The following is a 12,142-nucleotide window of genomic DNA, read 5'->3' as shown; positions in this document are numbered from 1 at the left end:
AAGTAGCTGCTCGGCAAAGTTGTAAAGCAGACACACCCCGGGCAGCCGACCAGGATAAGCCCACTTTCCTAGTAGAATGGGCCTTCACCGACTTCGGTACCGGCAAGCCTGCCGTAGAATGAGCGTGCTGAATCGTCCCTCTGATCCAGCGCGCAATAGTCTGCTTAGAAGGAGGACACCCAATCTTGCTGGGAGCATACAGGACAAACAGAGCCTCTGTTTCCCGTATCTGAGCTGTTCTTGCGACAAATCTTCAAAGCTCTAACCACATCTAGAGACTTTGACTCAGTGAAAGTGTCAGTAGCCACTGGCACCACAATAGGTTGGTTTATGTGGAAGGACGAAACCACCTTTGGAAGAAATTGTTGACGAGTTCTTAACTCTGCCCTATCTTCATGGAAGATCAGGTAAGGGCTCCTGTGAGACAAGGCCCCCAACTCAGACACCCGCCCTGCGGATGCCAAGGCCAAAAGCATCACCACTTTCCAAGTGAGAAACTTCAATTCTATCTCCTGCAGAGGTTCAAACCAATCTGATTGAAGGAACTGCAACACCACATTAAGGTCCCATGGTGCCACTGGAGGCTGGATGTGCAGAACCCCTTTCACGAACGTCTGAACTTCTGGAAAGGAGGCCAATTGTTTTTGAAAGAAAACGGATAAGGCCGAAATCTGGACCTTGATTGAACCCAATCTAAGGCCCGCATCCACACCAGCCTGCAGAAAATGGAGAAAACATCCCAACTAAAACTCTTCCGTAGGAGCCTTCTTGGATTCACACCAAGAGACATTTTCTCCAAATACGGTGGTAATGTTTAGACGTTACTCCTTTCCTGGCCTGAATAAGAGTGGGGATGACTTCCTTGGGAATACCCTTTCGGTATAGGATCCGGCGCTCAGCCATGCCGTCAAACGTAGCCGCGGTAAGTCTTGATACACACGGCCCCTGCTGTAGTAGGTCCTCTCGAGGAGGAAGAGGCAGAGGATCTTCTATGAGAAACTCATGAAGATCTAGATACCAAGCCCTCCTTGGCCAGTCTGGGGAAATGAAGATTGCTCGAACTCTTGTTGTTCTTATTATCTTGAGAACTTTTGGAATTAGTGGAAGTGGAGGGAAAACATATACCGACCGATACACCCACTGGGTCACCAATGCATCCACTGCTATTGCTTGAGGGTCTCTCGACCTGGAACAATATCTCTGAAGCTTCTTGTTTAGATGAGATGCCATCATGTCTACTTGAGGAACTCCCCAAAGACTTGCCACCTCTGAAGACTTCTTGGTGGAGGCCCCACTCTCCTGGATGGAGATCGTGTCTGCTGAGGAAGTCTGCTTCCCAGTTGTCCACTCCCAGAATGAAAATTGCTGACAGAGCTCTCACATGTCTTTCTGCCCAGAGGAGAATCCTCGTCATCTCTGCCATTGCCGCTCTGCTTTTCGTTCCACCTTGCCTGTTTATGTATGCGACTGCTGTTACGTTGTCCGACTGGATCTGCACGGGATGATCTTGAAGAATATGTACCGCTTGTAGAAGGCTATTGTAAATGGCTCTCAATTCCAGAACGTTTATGTGAAGGCAGGCTTCCTGACTTTACCATTTTCCTTGGAAGCTTTCCCCCTGTGTAACAGCTCCCCAGCCTCGGAAACTTGCATCCATGGTTACCAGGACCCAGTCCTGAATCCCGAACCTGCATCCCTCTAATAGGCGAGAACCGTGTAGCCACCACAGGAGCGAAATCCTGGCTTTGGGGGGACAGGATTATTTTCCGGTGCATGTGTAGGTGGGATCCAGACCACTTGTCCAACAGGTCCCACTGGAAAACTCTGGCATGAAATCGGCCAAACTGTATGGACTCGTAGGCCGCTACCATTTCCCCCCCCAACAACTGAATGCATTGATGGATCGACACACTTGTTGGTTTCAATATTTGTTTGACCATTTTCTGGATTTCCAGAGCCTTTTCCACTGGAAGAAATGCTCTCTGTACTTCTGTGTCCAGAATCATCCCTAAAAAGGACAAATCTTGTCGTTGGTTCCAACTGCGACTTTGGAAAATTCATGATCCAACCGTGTTGTTGGAGTATTGACAGGGAGACTGATGTTCTGCACCAACTGTTCCCTGGATCTCGCTTTTATCAGATCATCCAGATAAGGAATTATATTGATTCCTTTTTGACGAAGGAGTACCATCATCTCTGCCATCACCTTGGTGAATACCCTCAGTGCCGTGGAGAGTCCAACCGGCAACGTCTGTAACTGGTAATGGCAATCCTGTACTGCAAATCTCAGATAAGCTTGGTGAGGAGGATAAATGGGAACATGCAAGTAAGCATCCTTTATGTCTGATACCATGAAGTCCCCCTCCTCCAGACTGGAAATCACTGCCCTAAGGGATTCCATCTTGAACTTGAATTTTTCAGGTAGAGATTCAGATTTTTCAGGTTTAAAATCGGTCTGACCGAGCTGTCTGGCTTAAGAACTACGAAGAGGCTTGAATAAAAACCTTCTCCTTGCTGTGACAAGGGTACCAGGACAATGACCTGATCCTGACAATTTTTGAATTGCCGTCGTTACTGCCTCTCTTTCTGGAAGAGAAGCTGGCAAGGTCGATTTGAAAAAAATTGGCATGGGGGACGTCTTGAAACTCCAGTTTGTACCCATGGGACACTATTTGTAAGACCCATGGGTTCAGGCCAGATTGAATCCAGATTTGATTGAAAAGTTTCAGACGTGCTCCCACCCGAGTGGACTCCCGAAGGGAGCCCAAGCGTCATGCTGCAGATTTGGCAGAAGCAGGGGTTGACTTCTGCTCCTGGGATCCTGGAGACGCTGGGGATTTCTTTCCTTTTCCCCTTCGGGCAAAGAAGGGGGAACCTTTGGCCTTTTTGTATTTGTTGGGCCGAAAGTACTGCATGCGAGAGTGATGTGTCTTTTTCGCCGGTGCAGGAGCAAAAGGCAAGAATGTCGACTAACATGCAGTAGCCACTGAGACTAACGCATCCAGCCCATCTCCAAACAAGGCCTCACCTTTATATGGGAGAGCCTCCATATTTCTTTTAGAATCTGCATCAGCATTCCACAACGCCCTCCGAGCCGATACTGCCATGGTAGCGGCTTTTGAACCCAAGAGTCCAATATCCTTCATAGCTTCCAGCATGTATGCGGCAGCGTCTTTGATATTACCTAACGTTAGGAGTATCTCGTCTCTATCAATCGTGTCAATTTCCGATGACAAGTTATTTGACCATTTTTCGATAGCATGATTCACCCACGCACAAGCAATGGTGGGTCTGAGCAGCGTACCATTGGCCACAAATAGATTTTAACATAGTTTCCATTTTGCGGTCTGCCTGCTCCTTTAGTAAAGCCGTCCCAGGTGCAGGGAGAAACCTTTTTGTTAACCTTGACAGTGCACTGTGTAACACCGGGGGTGACTCCCATCTTTTCCTGTCCTCTAATGGAAAAGGATAATCAATCTGAATCCTTTTGGGAATATGAAATTTCTATTCAGGATTCACCCAAACTCCCTCAAAAAGAATATTTAGCTCGTGGAAAGGAGGGAAAGTTACCTTACATTTCTTTTCCTTATAGAAATAAGCCTTCTCCTGAGGTACAGTAGGGGCTTCCGTAACTTCTAAGACTTCCTTTATAGCAACAATCATATATTGTATGCTTTTTGCCAATTTAGGATCTATCCCCCTGGAATCACTATCGTCGACCCAGGAATCAGAGTCCGTGTCGGTATCAGTAAGTACAATGTTTGCAAACGGTCTCTTATGTGACCCAGAGGGGTCGCCTGCGGATGAGAAAGCCAAACCCTGAAAAATCACATCTTCCACTGATTTTCTCCAGCTTTCTGCATGAGACTCAGACTTATCTAATCTCCTACTGATATGATTCACACTAACACATATTTCTTTCACCCATTCAGGCTTGTGGTGTGCCGGCAGCGCCACCACATTACAACTGTGTGTCCCTAAAATGGCTCCCTCAGGGGAAGAACTCCCTGCCTCAGACATGTCACACACGTGCACAAACACACCACAGACACTCCGGGACTTATAGGGGACAGACCCACATTAAAATCTGTCAGAAAGACACAGATAGGAGCAGCCAGTTCACAAACCCAGCACCAGTAACACAATTCCTGTGAAAAATAAAATGCCTACTGACATGCAGCACTTTTTTATAATGTAAATACACAATATAAAGCACCAATTTCACTGTGCGCCCCCCCCCCCCCCCCCCCCCGTTTTGCACACTGATACTTGTATTCAGTAGTGGAGGAGAACCAGCATCATCTCTGCAGCCTGAGGAGAGAGAAAATGGCGCTGAGCAGTGAGCTGGCTGACTGAGGAGGAAGCTCCGCCCCCGCAATGGCACGTTTCTCCTCAGATTCTGATAACTATATTTATACTGGCAGGGGTAGGGCTGTGCCTCGGCATCTTATGCCCCTTTTCTACCAGTCTTATAAGGTTTCATGTTGCCCAGGGCGCAGCTGCCCCCCTCCCGCCGTGCACCCTGCAGTGCCTGTGTTGTGTGGGCAGTATGGCGCTGCGCTCCCGCCAGCCACGCGGTGCCTTTAGCAGTCACCTTGATTGAAGATCTCTTCTAACACTCACCTATCTTCTGACTTCTGGCTCTGCAAGGGGGGTGATGGCGTGCTGTGGGAGTGAGCATCTAGGCACAGCTAGCGTTCAGTACCCTTCAGGAGCTAATGGTGTCCTGTCCGCAAGAAGCAGAACCATGAAACTATTTAGGAAGTTGGTTCCTACTTCTGCCCCCTCAGTCCCACGAAGCAGGGAGACTGTTGCCAGCAGTCCTCCCTGAAAATAAAAAACCTAACATAAGTCTTTTCAGAGAAACTCAGTAGAGCTCCCCTGGAGTGCATCCAGTCTGCCTGGGCACATTTCTAAAACTGAGGTCTGGAGGAGGGGCATAGGAGGAGCAGCCAGTTCACACCCTTTGAAAAGTCTTAGAGTGCCAATGGCTCCTTCGGAACCGTCTGTACCCCATGGTACTGATGTGGACCCCAGCATCCTCTAGGACGTATGAGAAAATAAGATGTGAAACAAATCTAACAGATCTGGTTTTTATATAAATTTACCTTTTTTGAATAAAGAGCTTTCACAGACTGCCGATTATTTGTGCCATCTTGGATTCCTGCTCTCTCAGCATTCGAGTTTCCCATTAGTGTAGGGCTAGATAAAGATCTTAAGAGTCCTACCAAAACAAACATCTTTTAACATACTACTACCATGAACTTACAATATTGCAGCATTAAAATACTTCAGTGTATTGTCTTTAAAAGTCTTGTGAAAGCAAACTACTATACAGTATGACTAAATAATTTGTCTGGCAAAACCACTTTTCAAACCTTTCCCATATGCATGACTAGACAAGGTGGTTTTTACCTGTTTAATAACCTACCAGATGATAAAGGACTTCTGATGAAGATTCATATGGTCTTGTAGCCTCCTTTCTAAAAGTATACGGGAAATAGCGGAAATTTACAGAGACTGCATTTGTCACTGGTACAGTATGTAAACTCCCGCAGTTTGCCTATTCAAATTGCAAGTTTGCAAAAACAGGATTACAGCGAAAATTGTTGCCAACAGTGCAAAGTGAAAAATCGGTAAATCTGCCTGTACCTCCCAAAAATGCTAAACAGTATAGAAGCTTATTATTGGTTATAATAAAAATATTTTGCGTACTTAAATTGGGTTAAATGGCTGCTATACGCAATTTTTTTTTTTTTTAAGTGAAAGTAATAGAAAGCAAGTGTTTCTCATCTAAATAAGTGCTAAAATTAAATTGTGGGTACATAAAAATCGGAATAAGAATATATTTGGGTCATTTTACGCCACTGAAAAATAGTAAAAAGAAAACCCCGATTACTCCCACCTGCAAGCATACCAAGACTTGTCCCTCTCAAAGCACAATATACCTGTCCCATACCATATACCCATCATTTTCCACTTTCACCTCAAAAATCAGAGGTCATTATAGGGCAATTCAAAAGAATAAAAAACTTCTAAGTACCTAATTAGTCATTTGGGGGTTGTCCCAGGTGTTATTATCATCCTTTATTTATATGGCGCCACAAGGGTTCCGCAGCGCCCAATTACAGAGTACATAAACAAATAATCAAATCGGAAAACAGCAACTTACAGTTGATGACAGTATAGGACAAGTACAGGGTAAATAAACATAGTTACATCAGCAGACACTGGAATAAGTATCAGGTGGCAGAAGACTGCTGGATTTGGTGCAGTTGAAGATTATTAAAGTAAGAAAGAATAAGCACAAGAGGGAAGAGGGCCCTGCTCGTGAGAGCTTACATTCTAAAGGGGAGGGGTAGACAGACAGGGATGACACAGGTGGGGTACATAGACAGCGTAGATCAGAGGATTAGGATAAGATTTGGCTGGGTTTGGTGAAGTTGGTCTTGAGAGCCGGTTTGAAGTTTTGTAGAGAGGTGGAGAGTCTGAAGGGGAGAGGTAGGGAATTCCAGAGAAGTGGTGCAGCACGTGAAAAATCTTGGAGGTAGGAGTGGGAGGAAGTAATCCGTAGGCAGGAGAGTCGGCGTGCATTAGCAGAGTGAAGACGACGGGTGGGAGTGTAAAGGGAGATCAGGTCAGAGATGTAGATGGGAGAGGAGTGGGTGAGGGCTTTGTAAGAGTGTGAGAAGCTTGAAATGGATTCTGAAAGGGAAGGGTAGCCAGTGAAGGTCTAGTAAGAGGAGAGGTGGCCATAGTGCGTTTGGTGAGGAAAATGAGCCGGGCAGCAGCATTGAGGATAGATTGGAGTGGAGAGCGTATTTGTCAGGAATGCCAGTCAGGAGGAGATTACAGTAGTCCAGTCTGGAGATGACCAGTGAGTGGATAAGAGTCTTAGTAGCATCCTGGGTCAGAAAGGGTCTGATCCTGGAAATATTTTTTTAGATGAAAACGACAGGTTTGTGAGAGGTGCTGAATGTGTGGTTTGAAGGAGAGGGAGGAGTCGAGGATTACTCCAAGACAGCGCACTTGGGGGCTAGAGGAGATAGTAGTGCCATCAATAGATAGAGATTGTAGGAGGTGAGGTTATGTGGGAGGGAGGGAAGATGATCAGCTCGGTCTTAGACATGTTAAGTTTAAGAAAGCGCTGGGACATCCAGAAAGAAGTAGCAGAGAGACAGTTGGAGATACGAGTGAGGAGAGCAGGGGAGAGGTCTGGAGAGGAAAGATAGATTTTTGGTGTTCTGCACCAAAGCCTGACATTTTTATTCTATAAACAGGGATTTTTCCCAACTGTTCACCTGCTCAGAGGTGGTGAATTGAAATGCGCTGTGACGTTACAGTGAATACATTTTCAGACAACTAAATAGGTACTTTTCGCAATTTGCTGTAATTTTGCATTTACAGCACAACAGGTTTTCGCAACTAATTGAATTCGGACCCAAGACCTGTTAACTAGAGTTCACCAGACTTTTATGGACAGGGTGCGGACCACTGAGGGGGCACATTTTAATTGTGATGTGCAAAATTTTGGATGTGATGAATTGCTAAATCTGGAAAAGTTACTTAAAACACATTTAAAAATGTTCAATTGCATATTATGTATTTATTAACAGTTTCATATAAGGCACAGCAATTTCCGTTGTAAGTGGTAATAAAACAAAACCGGGTAATAACATACAATCAGAAGTAAGATCCTGCTCGCAAGCTTACCATCTATAGGAAAAATGGGATTTTATATACATACATACATACATACATACATAACATACATACATACATACATACCGGTAAATCCTTTTCTCGTAGTCCGTAGAGGATGCTGGGGTTTATTTAGTACCATGGGGTATAGATGTGTCCTCTAGGAGCCACGGGCACTTTAAGAGTTTAATAGTGTGGGCTGGCCCCTCCCTCTATGACTCCACAATCTAGAAACTGTGCCCAAGGAGACTGATATACGTCGAGAGAAGGAAATACAGATAGTGTTGAGATTCACACCAGCTCACACATAAAAGGAAAGCCAAGCTAACCAACATGAAACGACTCAGCAACGGCTGAACCAATACTTAACCAAGTAAAGCAAAAATTCGAAGCACTGGGCGGGCGCCCAGCATCCTCTACGGACTACAAGAAAAGGATTTACCGGTAGTTATATAACATCCTATTTTCTCTTACGTCCTAGAGGATGCTGGGGTCCATTTAGTACCATGGGGATGTACCAAAGCTCCCAGTACGGAAGGGAGAGTGCTGAGGTTCCTGCAGAACAGATTGACCAAACTTTAGGTCCTCAGAGGCCAAAGTATCGAACTGGTAGAACTTAATAAACTTGTTCGACCCTGACCAAGAAGCTGATCGGCAAAGCTGAAGAGCCGAGACACCCCGGGCAGCCGCCAAGGAAGACCCCACTTTACGGGTAGAGTGGGCCTGAACCGATTTCGGAATCTGCAATCCTGCCGTAGAATAAAGCATGGTGGATAATAAGTCTGATCCATCGAGAAACGGTCTGCTTGGAAGCAGGACACCCAATGTTGTTAGGATCATAAAGGACAAAAAGTGCGTCTGACTTCCTGTGATGAGCAGTCCGCTTCACATATATTGTCAAAGCCCGAACAACATCCAAGGACTTTGAGGTAATTGAGGTGTCAGTAGCCACAGGCACCACAATAGGCTGGTTGATATGAAAAGCCGATACAATCTTTGGAAGAAATGCTGCCGCGTTTTGTGCTCAGCTCTATCCTCATGAAAAATCAAGTAGGGGCTCTTGTGCGACAATGCCCAGAATTCTGACACACGTCTTGCAGATGCCAATGCCAACAGTGTGACCGCCTTCCAAGTAAGAAACTTCACGTCCACCTCCTGTAAAGGTTCGAACCAATCCGACTGCAGGAATAGCAGCACCACATTAAGATCACAATGTGCCGTAGGAGGCACAAAGGGGGGCTGGATGTGCAGAACTTCTTTCAAGAATGTCTGAACCTCAGGGAGAGCAGCCAATTGTTTCTGGAAGAAAATGGACAAGGCCGAAATCTTGACCTTTATGGAGCCCAAGCGTAGGCCCACATCCACAACCGCTTGCAGAAAGAGGCGATCGTCCAGGTACGGAATTATGTTCACTCCCTATTTGCGGAGTAGAAACATCATCTCTGCCACTTTGGTGAAAACGCTCGATGCCATGGAGACCAAATGGTAGGGCCTGGAACTGGTAGTGACAGTCCTGCAATGCAAACCGTAGATAAGCCTGATGAGGTGGCTAGATCGGAATATGAAGGTACGCATCCTTGATATCCAGAGACTCTAGGAATTCCCCATCCTCCAGACCGGAGATCACTGCTCTCAGAGACTCCATTTTGAATACTCGTAAGTATGGAGTCAACAACTTGAGGTTTAAAACTGGTCTTACTGAACAGTCTGGTTTCGGTACTACAAACAAGTTGGAATAATACCCCTTGTTTTGCAGATGAGGTGGAACTAGAACAATGACCTGAGCCTGTACCAGTACTTGAATGGCGTCCTGTAAAGTTTTACTTGCCTCTTGCTAAACTGGTAAGCCTGATTTGAAGAATCTGAGGTGGGAGCTCCTGGAACTCCAGTCTGTAGCACGATCTTGTCCAGATGTGACTGAAGAATTTTAGTCGGGCTCCCACCCGCCAGACTTCCAGGCATCGTGGTCCACAGTCATGCTGAATGCTTTGAGGAAGCAGAGCTTGAGCTCTGTTCCTGAGAACCAGCAGTTGCTGGTTTGCCTATAGTGCCTCTGGTGGCTGTAGAAGAACATCTGGTTTTGCCATCAAAAACTTAGCAGTTCAAAAGGACTGTAAATTTGAAGCTGAGTAAGCCTTCCTGGCTGGGAGAGCTGAAGGAAGATATGTGGACTTACCTGCAGTAGCTTTGGAGATCCATTTGTCTAGTTCATCTCCAAATAAGGCCTCTCCTGTGAAGAGTAGGTCTTCCACGTCAACAGTCCACTGGCGTAGCCATAAGCCCCTGCGTGCTGACACTGCCATACCAGTGGTGCATGCATTAAGCATGCCTATTTCTTTTATGACTTCCACTACAAAGTTTGCAGAGTCCTGAATATGTTGCAGGAGTAAAATTATCTCCCCTTGAAGCAAGATATCTAACCGCTCAGTTAGGTCACCCAACCATTTGGCAATGGCTTTAGTAATCCACCCACATGCTATAGTGGGTCTCTGGGTCACCCGAGCAGCTGTATACAAGGATTGGAGTGTGGTCTCAATTCTACGATCAGCCATGTTTTTTCAGGGAGGCTGCACCCAGGACAGGCAATACAATTTTTTGTGACAGTGTGGATACTGATGCATCCACTATCGTTGGAATTTCCCATTCTTTCCTATCCTCAGGAAGAAAAGGGAAAGATAGCAACCTTTTAGGGATTTGAAATTTCCCATCAGGATTAACCCACAGTTCTTCAAACAGGGTATTTAGTTCCTTTGACACAGGAAAAGTAGCTGAGGATTATTTTTTTTATATTAAAAATAAGATTCCTCACTCTCCTCTGCCAACTTATCAGGGAAATGCAGAACTTCTCCGATAGCCAATATTCCCTGTGACGGAGTAGCCTCCCCCACCTGAGTCCACCTCCCCCTCCTCCATGTCTGTTCCTTCAGAGTTAGACTGCAGGATATGGGTTTTTGTGGACAAATGGTAGGGGACTGAGTCTCTTTTCATAAACTCAGTCATCGATTGTCTTAAGTAATGAGTCTCTCTTATTACGGGACAATTTGGTAGATATATTAGAAATAATTCCCTTAATGGAGTCCAGCTATGCGGGCTCTGCCCCGCTAGCCTGGGAAGGTACACTACACTGAGTACACAGTAGTGAGCATCCCAGAGAAGAGGAACACCGTACCTTACATGAAATACTCTTTGCCTGACATACTGTAACAGCACACACAGGAAAAGGTTAACTGTACAATTAACCCACAAAGAGCCCTTCCAGGGAGACGCACAGTATGAAGCCAGCACAGCGCCCTTACCGCTAATATCCAAGCTTAGCCGGGTCGCAGACTAAGTACCCAGATTAGGGACTCTGTATACTAATAAATCGGTACTGCTGAGGTAATCTGGAGTCTCTCCGGAGAAGCTGCGTGTCCCTATCAGTCAGCGTCTGTCCACTGCAGAGGGAAAATGGTGCTGGTGAGCTGCTGCATCCGCTTATAGTGAAGCCCCGCCCTTTCAATGGAGCGCAGTCTTCCCGCTCTTATACTGGCTGAGGTAATTTTGTACCTAAAACTGAGTCAGGCCCCTTTTAAGTCTGTAATGCCAGTGTGGGTACTGTGTACACAGTGTACGGAGACTGTTCGCCCCCTCAGAAGCTGTGCGTCTGCACTGTGTACCGAGTCTGGAGACCCAGCCGCCCCATGTAGAAGCAGTGCGACTCCGTACCCTCAAAGGCCGACGACCCACTAACCGGGAAGGCGGCTAAGTACTCTCTCTTCTTTCTTCTGACTGTTAGGGGTGGCGGCGTGCTGCAAGATTGTACGCTCGTCGTGGTGGGGCTTGCGAATAGTTCCCTCAGGAGCTAGTGTTTTGTCAGCAGGAAGGCTGGTGTCATCCAGTCCTGCCTGAAAACAGATAAAATAAATGCAGAAAACTCTTCAGGAGCTTCCAGAGACGTGACCGTCTCCTCCAGGCACATTTTCTAAACAGATTCTGGTAGGAGGGGCATAGAGGGAGGAGCCAGTGCACATAAATTCTTAAAGTGCCCACGGCTCCTAGTGGACCCGTCTATACCCCATGGTACTAAATGGATTCCCAGTATCCCCTAGGACGTAAGAGAAAAATGGCAACAAGTGCTCTGGACCAAGTCAAAGTTTTAAATATTGGGCTGTAACAGAAGGCAGCTTTTTCACCGAAGGACTGTAGAGTGGTACAATAATGAGGGCCAGCAGGCAACAGTGAAGCATTGTGAAGGTTCCTTGCAAATTTAGGATTGCATTTCAGCAAATTGAGTTGGGGATTTAGTTAGAATTAGTGGTGTCCTCAATGGAGATAAATACAGGTAGTACACATCCATCATGCAATACCAAAAGGGGGTGTCTGATTAGCATCAAATCCTGCAGCGGACAATGACCCAAAACATACAGCCAATGTTAAAAACTATCTTCAGCATAAAGAACAA

At 46.0% G+C, this 12,142-nt stretch overlaps 1 protein-coding gene across 2 annotated transcripts in view; it reads right to left on the bottom strand.

Annotated features, from left to right (window-relative positions):
* LOC135041287 (E3 ubiquitin-protein ligase makorin-2-like) overlaps nt 1-12,142 on the bottom strand; it is a 315,422-nt gene that overhangs the window by 115,006 nt on the left and 188,274 nt on the right. For both annotated transcript variants that reach the window (XM_063954927.1, XM_063954926.1), the window contains one exon: nt 5,109-5,224. In XM_063954927.1, coding sequence (XP_063810997.1) covers nt 5,109-5,224 — 116 coding nt within the window. The remainder of the gene's footprint in view (nt 1-5,108; nt 5,225-12,142) is intronic.

The sequence above is a fragment of the Pseudophryne corroboree genome, chromosome 2, assembly GCF_028390025.1.
Source record: "Pseudophryne corroboree isolate aPseCor3 chromosome 2, aPseCor3.hap2, whole genome shotgun sequence".
In the NCBI taxonomy this organism is placed as follows: Eukaryota; Metazoa; Chordata; class Amphibia; order Anura; family Myobatrachidae; genus Pseudophryne; species Pseudophryne corroboree.
This window is presented reverse-complemented; position numbering and strand designations above follow the sequence as displayed.